This window comes from Myodes glareolus, chromosome 1 (genome assembly GCF_982192425.1).
Source record: "Myodes glareolus chromosome 1, mMyoGla1.1, whole genome shotgun sequence".
NCBI lineage: Eukaryota > Metazoa > Chordata > Mammalia > Rodentia > Cricetidae > Myodes > Myodes glareolus.
The window spans coordinates 72,281,777-72,293,969 of NC_142026.1; the positions used below are offsets into that span (position 1 = coordinate 72,281,777).

The 12,193-nt window shown below is 52.7% G+C and overlaps 1 protein-coding gene across 1 annotated transcript; it reads right to left on the bottom strand.

The window, feature by feature from the left end:
* Nucleotides 1-481: 481 nt before the first annotated feature.
* Nucleotides 482-10,815, bottom strand: LOC125395444 (isochorismatase domain-containing protein 2A). Its single transcript, XM_087909530.1, has 6 exons — nt 10,656-10,815; nt 4,452-4,592; nt 4,135-4,344; nt 3,894-3,964; nt 3,672-3,789; nt 482-867 (listed from the first exon to the last, which is right to left on the bottom strand). Exons 2-6 carry the CDS (start codon nt 4,587-4,589, stop codon nt 775-777), a joined length of 630 nt encoding a protein of 209 aa, XP_087765656.1. The 5' UTR covers nt 4,590-4,592; nt 10,656-10,815; the 3' UTR covers nt 482-774.
* Between the last annotated feature and the right edge of the window lie 1,378 nt (nt 10,816-12,193).

Consider the following 12,193-nt stretch of genomic DNA (forward strand, 5'->3'; position numbering starts at 1 on the left):
CTCAGACTCACAGAGATCCTCCTGCCTCTGCCTCCCGAGTGCTGGGATTAAAGGCATGCGCCCCCACTACCCAGTGAGATTTTTTTAAGGCAGTGCTTGTTTGCAGGCCTGTGCCATCACGCCTCGCTCTCACCTCCCTCTCCTAGTCTTTCTGTCCTGACCACGGCAGGTCCTGCCTTCCTGTGTGTATGTCCATGTGTCTCTTTGTCCAAGACACACATTTTTGAGTTCGGGAAATGGCCTGGGGTGGGGATGGGGTTGCTGTCTGGTCCTCCAGCTCTCAGGCCCAGAAGGGAGGCCTAGGATTCCTCCGTCAGGAGCTGCAGGACTGGGGTCCAGATATCTGGACGGTTGGAAGGCAGGCTCAGACTCAAAACTGGCCAGGGGTAATGGCTAGCCCCTTCTCCTCACTTCACCTCATTTTCTTCTCCCACTTGCACACCCCAGTAGCTACTGTGATGCCCCACAAACCCAATAATGGTTTGGTGCACAGTCACATCAACGTTTATTCAGAGTCTGGGGTCCCAGTCTGTGAGACTTCTTTGCCCTTTCTTTGATTTTCCACCTCATGAGGTGGACCTGAGCTGAGTCCCTCATCCACTTCTCCTCAGTCAACCCCCTGCCCCCACCCCTTCCACACTCAGAAGTCTTGTTTGAATTTCCAAGTCCAGTTGTTCAAGCAGAAGGCATAGCCAGCCCCCCCTCCCACCAGGCAGGCCTCAGGGTGGTCTCCTGGGATTCAGAGATGAGGGAAAAGGATGCTTCCCCCTCAGGTCAGGGTCTGGAGTTCAGCAAGAGGGGGTTCTGGCCTTGGAAGAGGCCCAGAAGCCCACTGTCTGGGACTGGCTCCTTAATGATCTTCTGGATCTGTAGGCAGAGAAGGTCTGGGTCAGAAGTCAAGAATCACCCATCTGGCTGAGCAGTGGTGGCGCACGCCTTTAATCCCAGGCAGAGGCAGGTGGATCTCTGTGAGTTCAAGGCCAGCCTGGTCTACAAGAGCTAGTTCCAGGACAGGCTCCAAAGCTACAGAGAAACCCTGCCTCAAAAAAAAAAAAAATGCCCATCTCCCGAGTCCTCATGGCAGCCTCTTTCCCCCAACCAACTACTCTCCTAAAAAAGTTTTCCTGGGGGTACGAGAGATGATTCAGCGATTAATTGCACTGGCTGTTCTTCCAGAGGTCCTGAGTTCAATGCCCAGCAACCACATGGTTGCTCCCAACCATCTATAATGAGATCTTGTGCCCTCTTCAGGCCTACAGATATACATGCAGACGGAACACTATATACATAACTAAATATTTTAAAAATATAACTAAACAGGCCAGGTGATGGTGGTGCATGTCTTTAATCCCAACACTTGGGAGGCAGAGGCAGGCAAATCTCTGAGAGGTCAAGACCAGTCTGGTCTACAGAGCGAGTTCCAGGACAGGTTCCAAAGCTACACAGATAATAATAAAGGAAAAAGAAAGGCTCCTCTGGGGATGAGCTGAGGGGGTGACTCGGTGTTCAAGTGTGAAGATTCCAGTTCAGTCGCCCAGAACCCACCTAAACTGGCTGAAGGCAGAGACAGGAACCCCAGAACAAGCTGTCTGGTGAGACTAGCCACATGCTCAAGCTGCAGGACTGACATGGAGCCCCTGCCTCCATGAGGAAAAGCAATCAAGAAAGATTCTGGACACCAGCCTCAGGCCTCCATATGTGTGTACACACATATATGCTTACCACACACATGTGAATGCTCACATACACCCACTCTCCACACAGGTACACAAAAACAGGAGAAAAAAGATGGTGTTCTTTTTCGTCTGCTTCTCACTGCACCTGCCTGGCTGAGCTCATCACCCACCATCTTGGTCTGCTCAGCTGCCTTGGACCCCTAATGATGGACGGCTCTGTTTTAGGGCCTTTTGCCTACACCTTCCTCTTCTTCACTATTCTCAACTTTTCTGTCATTCCTTTAAGCCTTCAGCTCCCACACTGGCCCAAACTGTGACCTTGAATTCTCAGTTTCATTCATACAAGTCCCTCTTGGTTGAACAGGAGTAACCAACCCCATTACCAGCATCAAATTCTCTCCAGATAACTAGACCAAAAAGCGCAAATCCCGCATCTCCACTGCCACGTCCCAGTTAAGTCCTGTAGGGGCTTCCTGGCTGGTCACACTCCTCTGTTCTATGCTACCTAATATAATATTGCTATTGCAGCCTTTCCCACTGGGAACAAATGAACAGCCTCTCTCAATACCTGGATGTTTTTCAAAGCCCAAAGAAATAATATTTCTTGCCGGGCAGTGGTGGCGCACACCTTTAATTCCAGCACTCAGGAGGCAGAGGCAGGCGGATCTCTGAGCTTGAGGCCAGCCTGGTCTACAGAGTGAGTTCCAGGACAGGCTTCAAAGATACACAGAGAAACCCTGTTTCAAGAAAAAAAAGAAAGAAAGGAAGGAAGGAAGGAAGGCAGGCAGGCAGGCAGGCAGGAAGGCAGGAAGGAAGGAAGGCAGGAAGGAAGGAAGGCAGGCAGGAAGGAAGGAAAGAAGGCAGGCAGGCAGGCAGGCAGGCAGGAAGGCAGGCAGGCAGGAAGGAAGGAAGGAAGGCAGGCAGGCAGGCAGGCAGGCAGGCAGGAAGGAAGGAAGGAAGGAAGGCAGGCAGGCAGGCAGGCAGGCAGGAAGGAAGGCAGGCAGGCAGGAAGGAAGGCAGGCAGGCAGGCAGGAAGGAAGGCAGGAAGGAAGGCAGGCAGGCAGGCAGGAAGGCAGGCAGGAAGGAAGGAAGGCAGGCAGGCAGGAAGGCAGGCAGGCAGGCAGGCAGGAAGGAAGGCAGGCGGGTAGGCAGGCAGGCAGGAAGGCAGGCAGGAAGGCAGGCAGGCAGGCAGGAAGGAAGGAAGGAAGGCAGGCAGGAAGGAAGGAAGGAAGGCAGGCAGGAAGGCAGGCAGGAAGGCAGGAAGGAAGGCAGGCAGGCAGGCAGGAAGGAAGGCAGGCAGGCAGGCAGGCAGGAAGGCAGGCAGGCAGGCAGGAAGGAAGGCAGGAAGGAAGGCAGGCAGGCAGGCAGGCAGGAGAGACAGGAAAAGAAACGCCACTTTTCAGGATGGCACAGTGTGCACAGCTGTAACCCTAGCACCCAGGAGGCTGAGGCAGGAAATTCCCGTGAGCTGGGTCTACAGACTGTTTCAAAGGGGAAAAAGTCAAAAGCAAAAGCAACCAATCAAACAACAACAAACAACCAGAAAGGGCCAGGGCTATCAAAATGCTTCAGTGAACATGCATGCTATCCTGGGACCCAACATGGGTGAAGGAGAAAACTGACTCCCTCACACTGAACTCTGACCACACACACACACACACACACATACACACACACACACAAAAGCATGCTCTGTCTCTCAGTCTCTCTCTCTCTCGTAAATAAAATAGGAAACCCTGTACAGAGTTCTTTTTTAAAAAAGAAAGAAAGAAAGAAAGAAAGAAAGAAAGAAAGAAAGAAAGAAAGAAAGAAAGAAAAGGCCAGATGGATATAGTGGCTGTAATCCCAGCACGGGAGGCAGAGATACAAGCAGCATGGAGTTTAAAGTCGCCCTTGACTCCACGGTGTGCTGTCCTAGGAAAGCCAGGCACTCAGGAGACCCTTTCTCAAATAGGAAGTATCCTTCTAGTCACAGAAGCCCAAAGGGCCCATTACCTCCTTGAACTGGGGGTGAGCAGCATCCCTCACTAGCTGCAGAATAAGTGCCTCGCTGGTGGAGAGGAAAGCCCCGCTCTGCCTCATGCGGGCCAGCGCCACCAGCCGGTCGACCTGGCTACAGGAAAGAGAGAGGGCAGGCATCCATGCTGTGTGCCTGACATACATGGCGGGGGGGGGGGGGGGGGGGGGGGGGGACACCCCCACCGAGACCCCTCTCACCTTCGAGAAGAGCAGGCGTCCACCACCACATGGACCTGCAGTCCCCGGTCCAGAAGGTCCAGGGCCGTGTTCTAAGGGCAGAGAGGTCCAGGTCCAGACCCAGAGTACAAACAGATCTCCCAGTGAGGGACTGGGGAGCCCCAGTCAGAACTGGGGATGAGGAGGCTCAGCCAGCGCCCCAGGGAAGGAGAGAAGGCCAGGAGGTGAGAATGGGGAACCAAGGGGACAGGCAGGGTCTCACCAAGATGCAGACTTGGGTCTCAATGCCACAGAGCAGCACCGAGCGCAGCTGGGGCCGGCCATCCAGCTCCTTCTGTAAGGTGGGCACCATGCTGAAGCATGTCTTACTCACTGGCCTAATGCCCTGAGCGCCCAGCTCTGGAACTGTGGGACCCAGGCCTTGTGGGTACTGCTCTGTCAGCAAGACAGGGACATCCAGCAGCCGGGCCGCCTACGTGAGAAAGGACAAGGATGAGGGCTGCGGACTGGATTCCTGGGTCTGGGGTCGGAGGCCTGGGCCTGAAACCCTGGGTCTTGCAAGACAGAGGGAGTTGGTACCTTGAGCATCCGAGCAGCCACCGACACGATCTGAGGGAAATAGGCTATGCTGGGACGGAACTTCTCCTGCATGTCACACAGGAACAGGATGGAGGACTCTGGGAGGATCCGGCCCAGGCTAGCCCTGGCTGCTGCCATGGTCTGGGGATGGACGGACGGACAGTAGGCAGGGTCAGGTGGGATTGTAGGGATTCAAGGGAAGTCTTTGGTGAATGGGAACTATTAGCATGCTCACGACCATGGCAAAAATCAAACACTCAGACCCATGGGAAATGGACAAAGCCTTCTTCAGGACTGAGTGTGAATATTGACAGTGTGTATAGGAAATGTCCACCACTTGGGACGTTTACAGCTGGACTGTCCCTACCTACAGAGTCTGCCCCCCTACCTACAGAGTCTGCCCCCCTACCTACAGAGTCTGCCCCCTTACCTACGTAGTCTGCCCCCCTACCTACAGAGTCTGCCCCCTTACCTACGTAGACTGCCCTCCTACCTACAGAGTCTGCCCCCTACCTACGGAGTCTGCCCCTACCTACGTAGACTGCTCTCCTATCTACAGAGTCTGCCCCCCTACCTACGGAGTCTGCCCCCCTACCTACGGAGTCTGCCCCCTACCTACGTAGACTGCCCTCCTATCTACAGAGTCTGCCCCCTACCTACAGAGTCTGCCCCCCTACCTACGGAGACTGCCCCCCCTACCTACGGAGACTGCCCTCTGGCCTACGAGACTGACCCCCCCCCCACCTACGGAGACCGCTCCTACTCCAACCAGCTAAACCTGCCTCCTTGTGCATCCATATCCAACACCCCCCGCCCCCTTGTTTATCTGTATGCAATAACGGCCTCCCTGTTCAGCTGTAGATAATAAAGAACCCTAGGTTGTGAGGCAGGGTGATGCTGGAGCTTCTTCATTAGATATTACATAGCCCAGGCCACCCAGCCGCATGTTAGTGTTTGCGTATCCCTGTATCTACTTTTTCTTCATGCCCTTGCTGCCCCAGTAAAGTCAATCATTGGAGCTTTGCACGATGCAGCCAGGGATGAGGGTTCAAACTCATCCAGGGTTCCCTCACTTGGTTCTGTGATCCGTGTACCTTGTGCTCTTGCTCCCACCTCCAGGTCTTTCTATCTGCTGTCCTTGGCCTGAGATTTTCTTCCTCCCTCCCTCCCTTCCTCTCTTCTTTTCTTACTTCTTTCCCTCCCTCCCTTTTTTCTTTCCTCCCTCCCTTTTTCCTTCCCTCCCTCCCTCCTCTCTTCCTCCCTCCCTGTTTTAGATCCAAGCATAGATATCTGCCTGAGCTCCGTGTCCCCGCCCCCAGGACGCCCTCCCAGACAGGACGCCCTCCCCAGCTCTCTCCTTCTGCACAAAGATTACAATGTCAACAAGTGGTTTCCTCACTCTCACCTGTCACTAGTGGAGCTCACTGAGGCCTCCACTCCTGCGGAAACTGAGGCCTAGGCAGTAAGGTGACCTGCCCAGAAGCATACAGATCTGGGACATTATCTCTTGAGATTTAAAAAAGCTATGTAGCTCTGGCTAATAAGCACATGCCACCATGTCAGGCTCTTTGAAACCCTGAAAGTCGGGCTTCCAGAAAGCTCAGCAGGTACGTGCCAGCCTCAGTTTACCCACATATAAAACACTGTTGCTGAGGGCGGTGGTGGTACATGTCTTTAATGTCTTTAATCCTAGCACTCAGGAGGCAGAGACAGGCAGATATCTAAGTTTGAGGCCAGCCTGGTCTACAAAGTGAGTTCCAGGACAGCCAGGGGCTACACAGAGAAACCCTATCTCAAAACAAATGAATAATCATCACCACCACCACTACCAACAACAACAACAACCATTGCTGGGACTCGGAGAGCTACCCACACAATGGCATATCTCCCAGTCACAATGAAGCTCTACCAGGCACTACCACTCTGGTGAAGCCCAAAAGTGCAGTAATCAGCGTAAATGGTCCCTAAGAAGGGCCATGAGATTGCTCACAGGAAATGTCCAGAATGACCCAGGACTGTAATTTCTGCATTCAGGAGGCTGAGTGTTCAAGGCCAGTCTGGGATTAAAAAGAGAGCTCCAGGCCAACTAGGAATATGGAATAAGACTTTGTCTTAAAAGGCCAATGAAGGAGCTGGAGAGACGGCTCAGCAGTTAAGAGCACTGGCTGCTCTTGCAGAGGACTTGGGTTTGAGTCCCAGCACCCACGTGGAAGCCACAACCATCTGTAACTCCAGTTCTGAGGAACTCGACAGCCTCTTCTGGCCCCTGCAGACACCAGCCACAGATGCCATACTGCCAGACATGCAAGTAAACCACCCACGCATGCAAAATAAAATAATAATTTTAAATAAAAATAAAGACTATTAAACAACACAAAATTAATAAAAATTTTACAACAGAATTGAAGGTTAAATGCACAGAGGGCACATTTATGTGTGTGCCCGTAACCATTAACCTAGGTACAGGGCATCTTCATGGCTGCAGCCTTTAGCAGTCACCTCAAAGACCTGGCTGTGTGAGTCTGTGGCTTTGCCTGTCCTAATCATTTTTGAATCTGTGGGGGCGAAGGGCTGGAACAGTGTGGGCGTACACATGCCACTTGTGGAGGCCAGAGGACAACCTCTGATGTTGTTCCTCGGGTGCTGTCTACTTTGTCACGTGTGTATGTGTGTGTGCACGTGCACACGAGTGCATGTGCATGCCTGTGTGGCTGCAGCAGGATGTCCAGTATCTTCCTCAACTGCTCTTCATTTTATTGCCTTAGACAAGGTCTCTCACTAAACCAGAATCTCTCTGCCCTCCAACATGGGGCAACAAGCACATGCCGCCATGCCCAGCCATTTATATCAGGGCCAGGGATCTGAACCCACGCTGGCTTTCTACATGGTGTTCATGCCTGTACGGCATGGGCTTGGCTGAATGAGCCATCTCCCCAGACAAGTGGACAAGTTTATTTTATAGGCTTTTCCCACAATTTAAAACAAAGAAGAGGTAAGGTGAAGCCACCTACCCAGTAACACTCTGACAAGAAAAAAACTTGTGTGCCAAAGGGCCAGATCATGCTTTCCGGCTTCCCCATAGTCTCTGTACACCCACGGGGTCAGAGGTTTCACAAGCCATGACACATGTCAGTCAGCACTCCTAGGAGGCTGTGTTGGTGCTGGGTCCTCTAACTGCTGCAGAACTGGGGGTTCCCACTGGGTTTTCTCTGGAGCTCTTTCCCACCGTCTCTGTGTGGATTTCTTTGTACTTAGTCACCATCTATTCAGTGGAGTGTGGGGACACAGGGACCCAGCAGAGGGGACACTGAGGGAGGTGGGGACCCAGCAGAGGGGACACTGAGAGAGGTGGGAACCCAGCATAGGGGACACTGAGGGAGGTGGGGACCCAGCAGAGGGGACACTGAGGGAGATGGGGACCCAGCAGAGGGAGCACTGAGAGAGATGGGGACCCAGCAGAGGGGACACTGAGGGAGGTGGGAACCCAGCAGAGGGGACACTGAGAGAGATGGGGACCCAGCAGAGGGGACACTGAGGGAGGTGGGAACCCAGCAGAGGGGACACTGAGGGAGATGGGGACCCAGCAGAGGGGACACTGAGGGAGGTGGGGACCCAGCAGAGGGGGCACTGAGGGAGGTGGGAACCCAGCAGAGGGGACACTGAGGGAGGTAAGGACCCAGCAGAGGGGACACTGAGGGAGGTGGGAACCCAGCAGAGGGGGCACTGAGGGAGGTGGGGACCCAGCAGAGGAGACACTGAGGGAGGTGGGGACCCAGCAGAGCGGGGCACCGAGGCGGATGTTGCTGAATGACAGACCTATTTTTTAAGCTATGTGGTAAGGATGCAGATATTTGTTATTACAAAAACTCAGGCCAGGTGTAGTGGTGTAGACCTTTGGTCCCAGCACTTACGGGGCAGAGACAGGCAGATCTCTGTGATCTATAGCCTGGTCGACATAGTGGGTTCCAGGACAGTCAAGGCTACATAGAGAAATCTTGTCTCAAAAAGCAAAAGGAAAACAAAGAAACAAACAAACAAACTCCAGGGGCTGGGGTTGTAGCTCAGTTGGTGGAGTGCTTGCCTGACATACACAAAACCCAGGGCTCATCCCCAAAGATGCATAAACTGGGTATGCTGGTGCCTGCCTGCATCCTGGCACCAGGCAGATGGAGGCAGGAGATGAGAAGACTTGTATCTTTAGTTATATATTGAGTTCTAGGCCAGTCTGGGCACTATGAGACTTGGTCTCACCTGCCCCACAATCCGCCAATGTACCTATCCTAAGAAATATATTCCCATGGGGCTAGAGAGATGAGGACCCAGGTTTGTCTGGTTCCTAGCACCAACAGCAGGGTGGCTCAAAACCTCCTGCAAATCCTGTTCTAGGAGACAATGCCCTCTGGCCTCCGTGGACACCTGCGTGCATGGGCTGTGCATAAAATCCATGCAGGCACATACGCATAAATAAAAATATTAAGTGAATTTTAAAAAGAAATGTGTTCTGTTTGTGTGTGTGTGCATGTGTGCAGAGGTCAGAGGTCAGGGTCCTCCTCTACTGCTGTCCATCTTATTGTTTTTGAGACAGGGTCTCTCATTGCAACTGAAGCACATAGATTCAGATAGTCTGGCCAGACGGCTACGTGCGGGCTTTTCCCAACGGAGTCATCTCCCTGTCTCAGGTAATATATTCCATCTGGAAAATATGTCATCGCCTGTCATCCTAACTACTCCCTGGGAGGCTGAGGCAGAGGCTAGCCCGGCCAACCCAGCAAGATTCTTGTTCCAGTAAATAAACAGAAGGCTGGGGTGTGGGGTTCAATCTACAGCGACCGCTTAGCGTATTAGAAGAGTGAAGCTCAGCCAGATGTGTAACGCGAATTCTACCTGGTCTCGGATATTGGGGTGAAAGCTGAGAGGTCAGAGAAGTAGCGCAGCCAGCCACGTGAGTGTTCTCACCTCCACCAAAGGGGCGAGCGCCACATGAGTGTTCTCACCTCCACTAAAGGGGCGAGCGCCACGTGAGTGTTCTCACCTCCACCAAAGGGGCGAGCGCCACGTGAGTGTTCTCACCTCCACCAAAGGGGCGAGCCTGTCTCCAGGAATCCAGACTGCTGTCTCAGACTGACTGCTCCAGACTGCAACCTCAGACTACAGCTGAGCTCCTGACTCTTCCCACCTTATATTCCTCTCCCCCCTCCCTTCCATCTCCACCTCCCTGGTGCTGGGATTAAAGGTTTGTGACTCCCAAATCCTGGGACTAAAGGTGTGTGCCACTACTGCCTGGCCTCTAGTGGTTTAGCTCTGCACTCTGATCTTTAGGCAAGTTTTATTTGTAAAAACACAAACAAAATGTGGCTACACAAATGTGGGCGTGGACGTCTGTAATCCCCCTGGAAGACCGCAATGGTAACTATTATCTCCGCCACACCACCGCAGGCTGGTTTGCTACCTGGAGACCCTATACAAATCTTCTACTTATTCTTCACTGAACACCTGTTACGAGTTGTGCAATCTTGTTTGTTTGTTTGAAACTTGTCTTTCAAACCTTGTACCCCCGGCTGGCCTCCAAGGCTTGGATCAGTCTCCTGGCAAACTTGAGTGCTGGCATTACAAGCATGTGTCACCATGCCCTAACCTCTATTCCAATTTTATAACACTTGTAGTTCATTTATTAACAACACAACAAAAAAGTTCCAACCAGCTGGGTTTGATGATTTGAAGACGAAGTGGGACCTGGGGTGAGAGTTTGGAACAGAAAATGACCAATTTGACAGCGAAAAAGAACCGGGGGAGGGCGTGTAAGAAGGAGTGGGGCTGTCTGGATAGAGAGAGATTTGAGGGCACTGTGGAGGTTCTGGAGGGAGTCCTCGGTGGGGTAAGCCTGTCCTAGGCTGAGGTGGGTGACCTCCTGCGGAAGGATCGCGATGAGGCTGTTCAATTCGGCAAGTGCCCACTGCACACACTACTGGAACCCAGATTTCCAGGCTGTGTGACCTTGAGTGAATTTCACCCCCTCTCTGGGCATCCTTTCTTCCTGGAAGAAATAAGATGAGAGCCGCCTTCTCCCGGGGACTGATACAAAACTTAGCTCCTGAGAGGGTTCGAGTCCCTCCCTGACGGTCCATCCTGACACCAACTGGAGTCCCGCCTCTGTCGGGCAAGACTTCCGTTTCCCGGTCTGCAAGAAGCAGCGGTTGGACTTACCCGGCGGTACCAGGTTCGAGTCCAGCCAACCCCTCAACAGGTGCCTTCTGCGTACTTTCGTCACTAGACCCTCGGAGGTTCCAGGCTGAGTCACCGTTTTGCCCGCTTTGGACACGTGGTCCGCGCCCCTTACGTGTCCGCCCCTCCCTCCCGAGCAAGCCAATCCGCCCTGCGCCTCGGCTGTGGTCTGCGAAGGGCGGGGCGACTAAGGCGAGTCCGTTTCTGGAATATGATTGGTCTGCAAAAGCGCAATGGGGCGGGAAGATAGAGTACCGGACCAATGGAGAGCCGATAAGGGCGTGAGTGGCGGTGAGGGCTGATTCTAACAGGGAATGTGGGTGGAGACGCGCTAGGTGGCCCTTCCCAGGCTACCGGAAGATCTGGAGTTCCAAACAGGCTTTCCTATTACATGCTAAGGTGGTAGCACCTGCATGTAATCCTAGCTCTGGAGGGGCTGAGGCAGGAGGATGCCAGTTCAAGATCATTGTTGGGCTACATAGTGAGAGCCTGACACACACACACACACACACACACACACACACACACTAACGCACACTGCAGAATTAATAACAGGTGACACAGAATAAATAATTTAAAAAATTAAATAACTACAACGTAGGGAAACCCGGGAAGTATTTGCTTATTCTGACTCCTGACTTGTCTCCGGCTCACTCCACTGCATGAACCTCAGCATTCCGTAGTCGGCAAAGTCAGCCATTTTTGTTTCCTGGAGTCATTTGGGCCTCAATTTCCCCTAAATTAATTCTGGACCTCGAGCAAAGAGGAAGCTCTGGGGCGATGTGAGCCTGGGGGTGAAGCACTTGACCCACACCTGGAGGTGCAGGCACCCCTCTCAGAGACCAGACCCCTCTTCTTTCAACAACCCGCAAACTCCTCCGCAAGTCTTCTTCTGAAGGCCCTCGACATTAATTGTTGAGGTTGACTCTGCGCCTGGCCTGGCCTTGCTATAAAGGCTTTTGTTCCCTTAATTGGCTATCTCCGGGAGCTTTTCTCTGTCTTCCCACCCACGCCATCCGTTTTGTATCCCAGGTCCAACTATGTGATACCCAGGAAGCCTGCTCCCTCCCTGCCTGCACTTTACCTTTCTATATTAGCCCCTCAACCAGCAAGCCAGTGTCCAGACTCTACCCATCTATCTGGTGAGACAGGGGAAGGGTGTGATGGCTTGAAAGAAAATGGCCCCCATAAGGAGTGGCATTACCCTTTCTGAGGAGTAGATAGGGGATTGAGGGGGGGAGGGGGGAGGGAGGAGAAACTGTGGTTGGTATGTAAAATGAAAAAAAAAAAAAAACCTGGCCCAAATAAATGTGTCACAGAACATGGCTGTAATTTCAACACTTAGACACCAAGGCAGGAGGACTATTTGGAATATGACGCCAGCCTAGGCTACACACCAAGATCCTGTCTCAATCTGAACAATGAAGTAAACAACAAGAAAGCAAAACACTGTGTAGATGCATTCTGAAAAGAAAACAGAGGGGAAGCGATCACACAGTAAAAACCAGGCATCAGGCTGA

Excerpts from the sequence above, each read along its gene's own strand:
- LOC125395444 (XM_087909530.1), bottom strand. The coding sequence starts at position 4,589 with ATGGCAGCAGCCAGGGCTAGCCTGGGCCGGATCCTCCCAGAGTCCTCC. Across the intron at positions 3,790-3,893 it reads GACGCCTGCTCTTCTCGAAG|CCAGGTCGACCGGCTGGTGG; the intron begins GTGAGAGGGGTC and ends TCTTTCCTGTAG. Across the intron at positions 868-3,671 it reads CTCACCCCCAGTTCAAGGAG|ATCCAGAAGATCATTAAGGA; the intron begins GTAATGGGCCCT and ends CTCTGCCTACAG.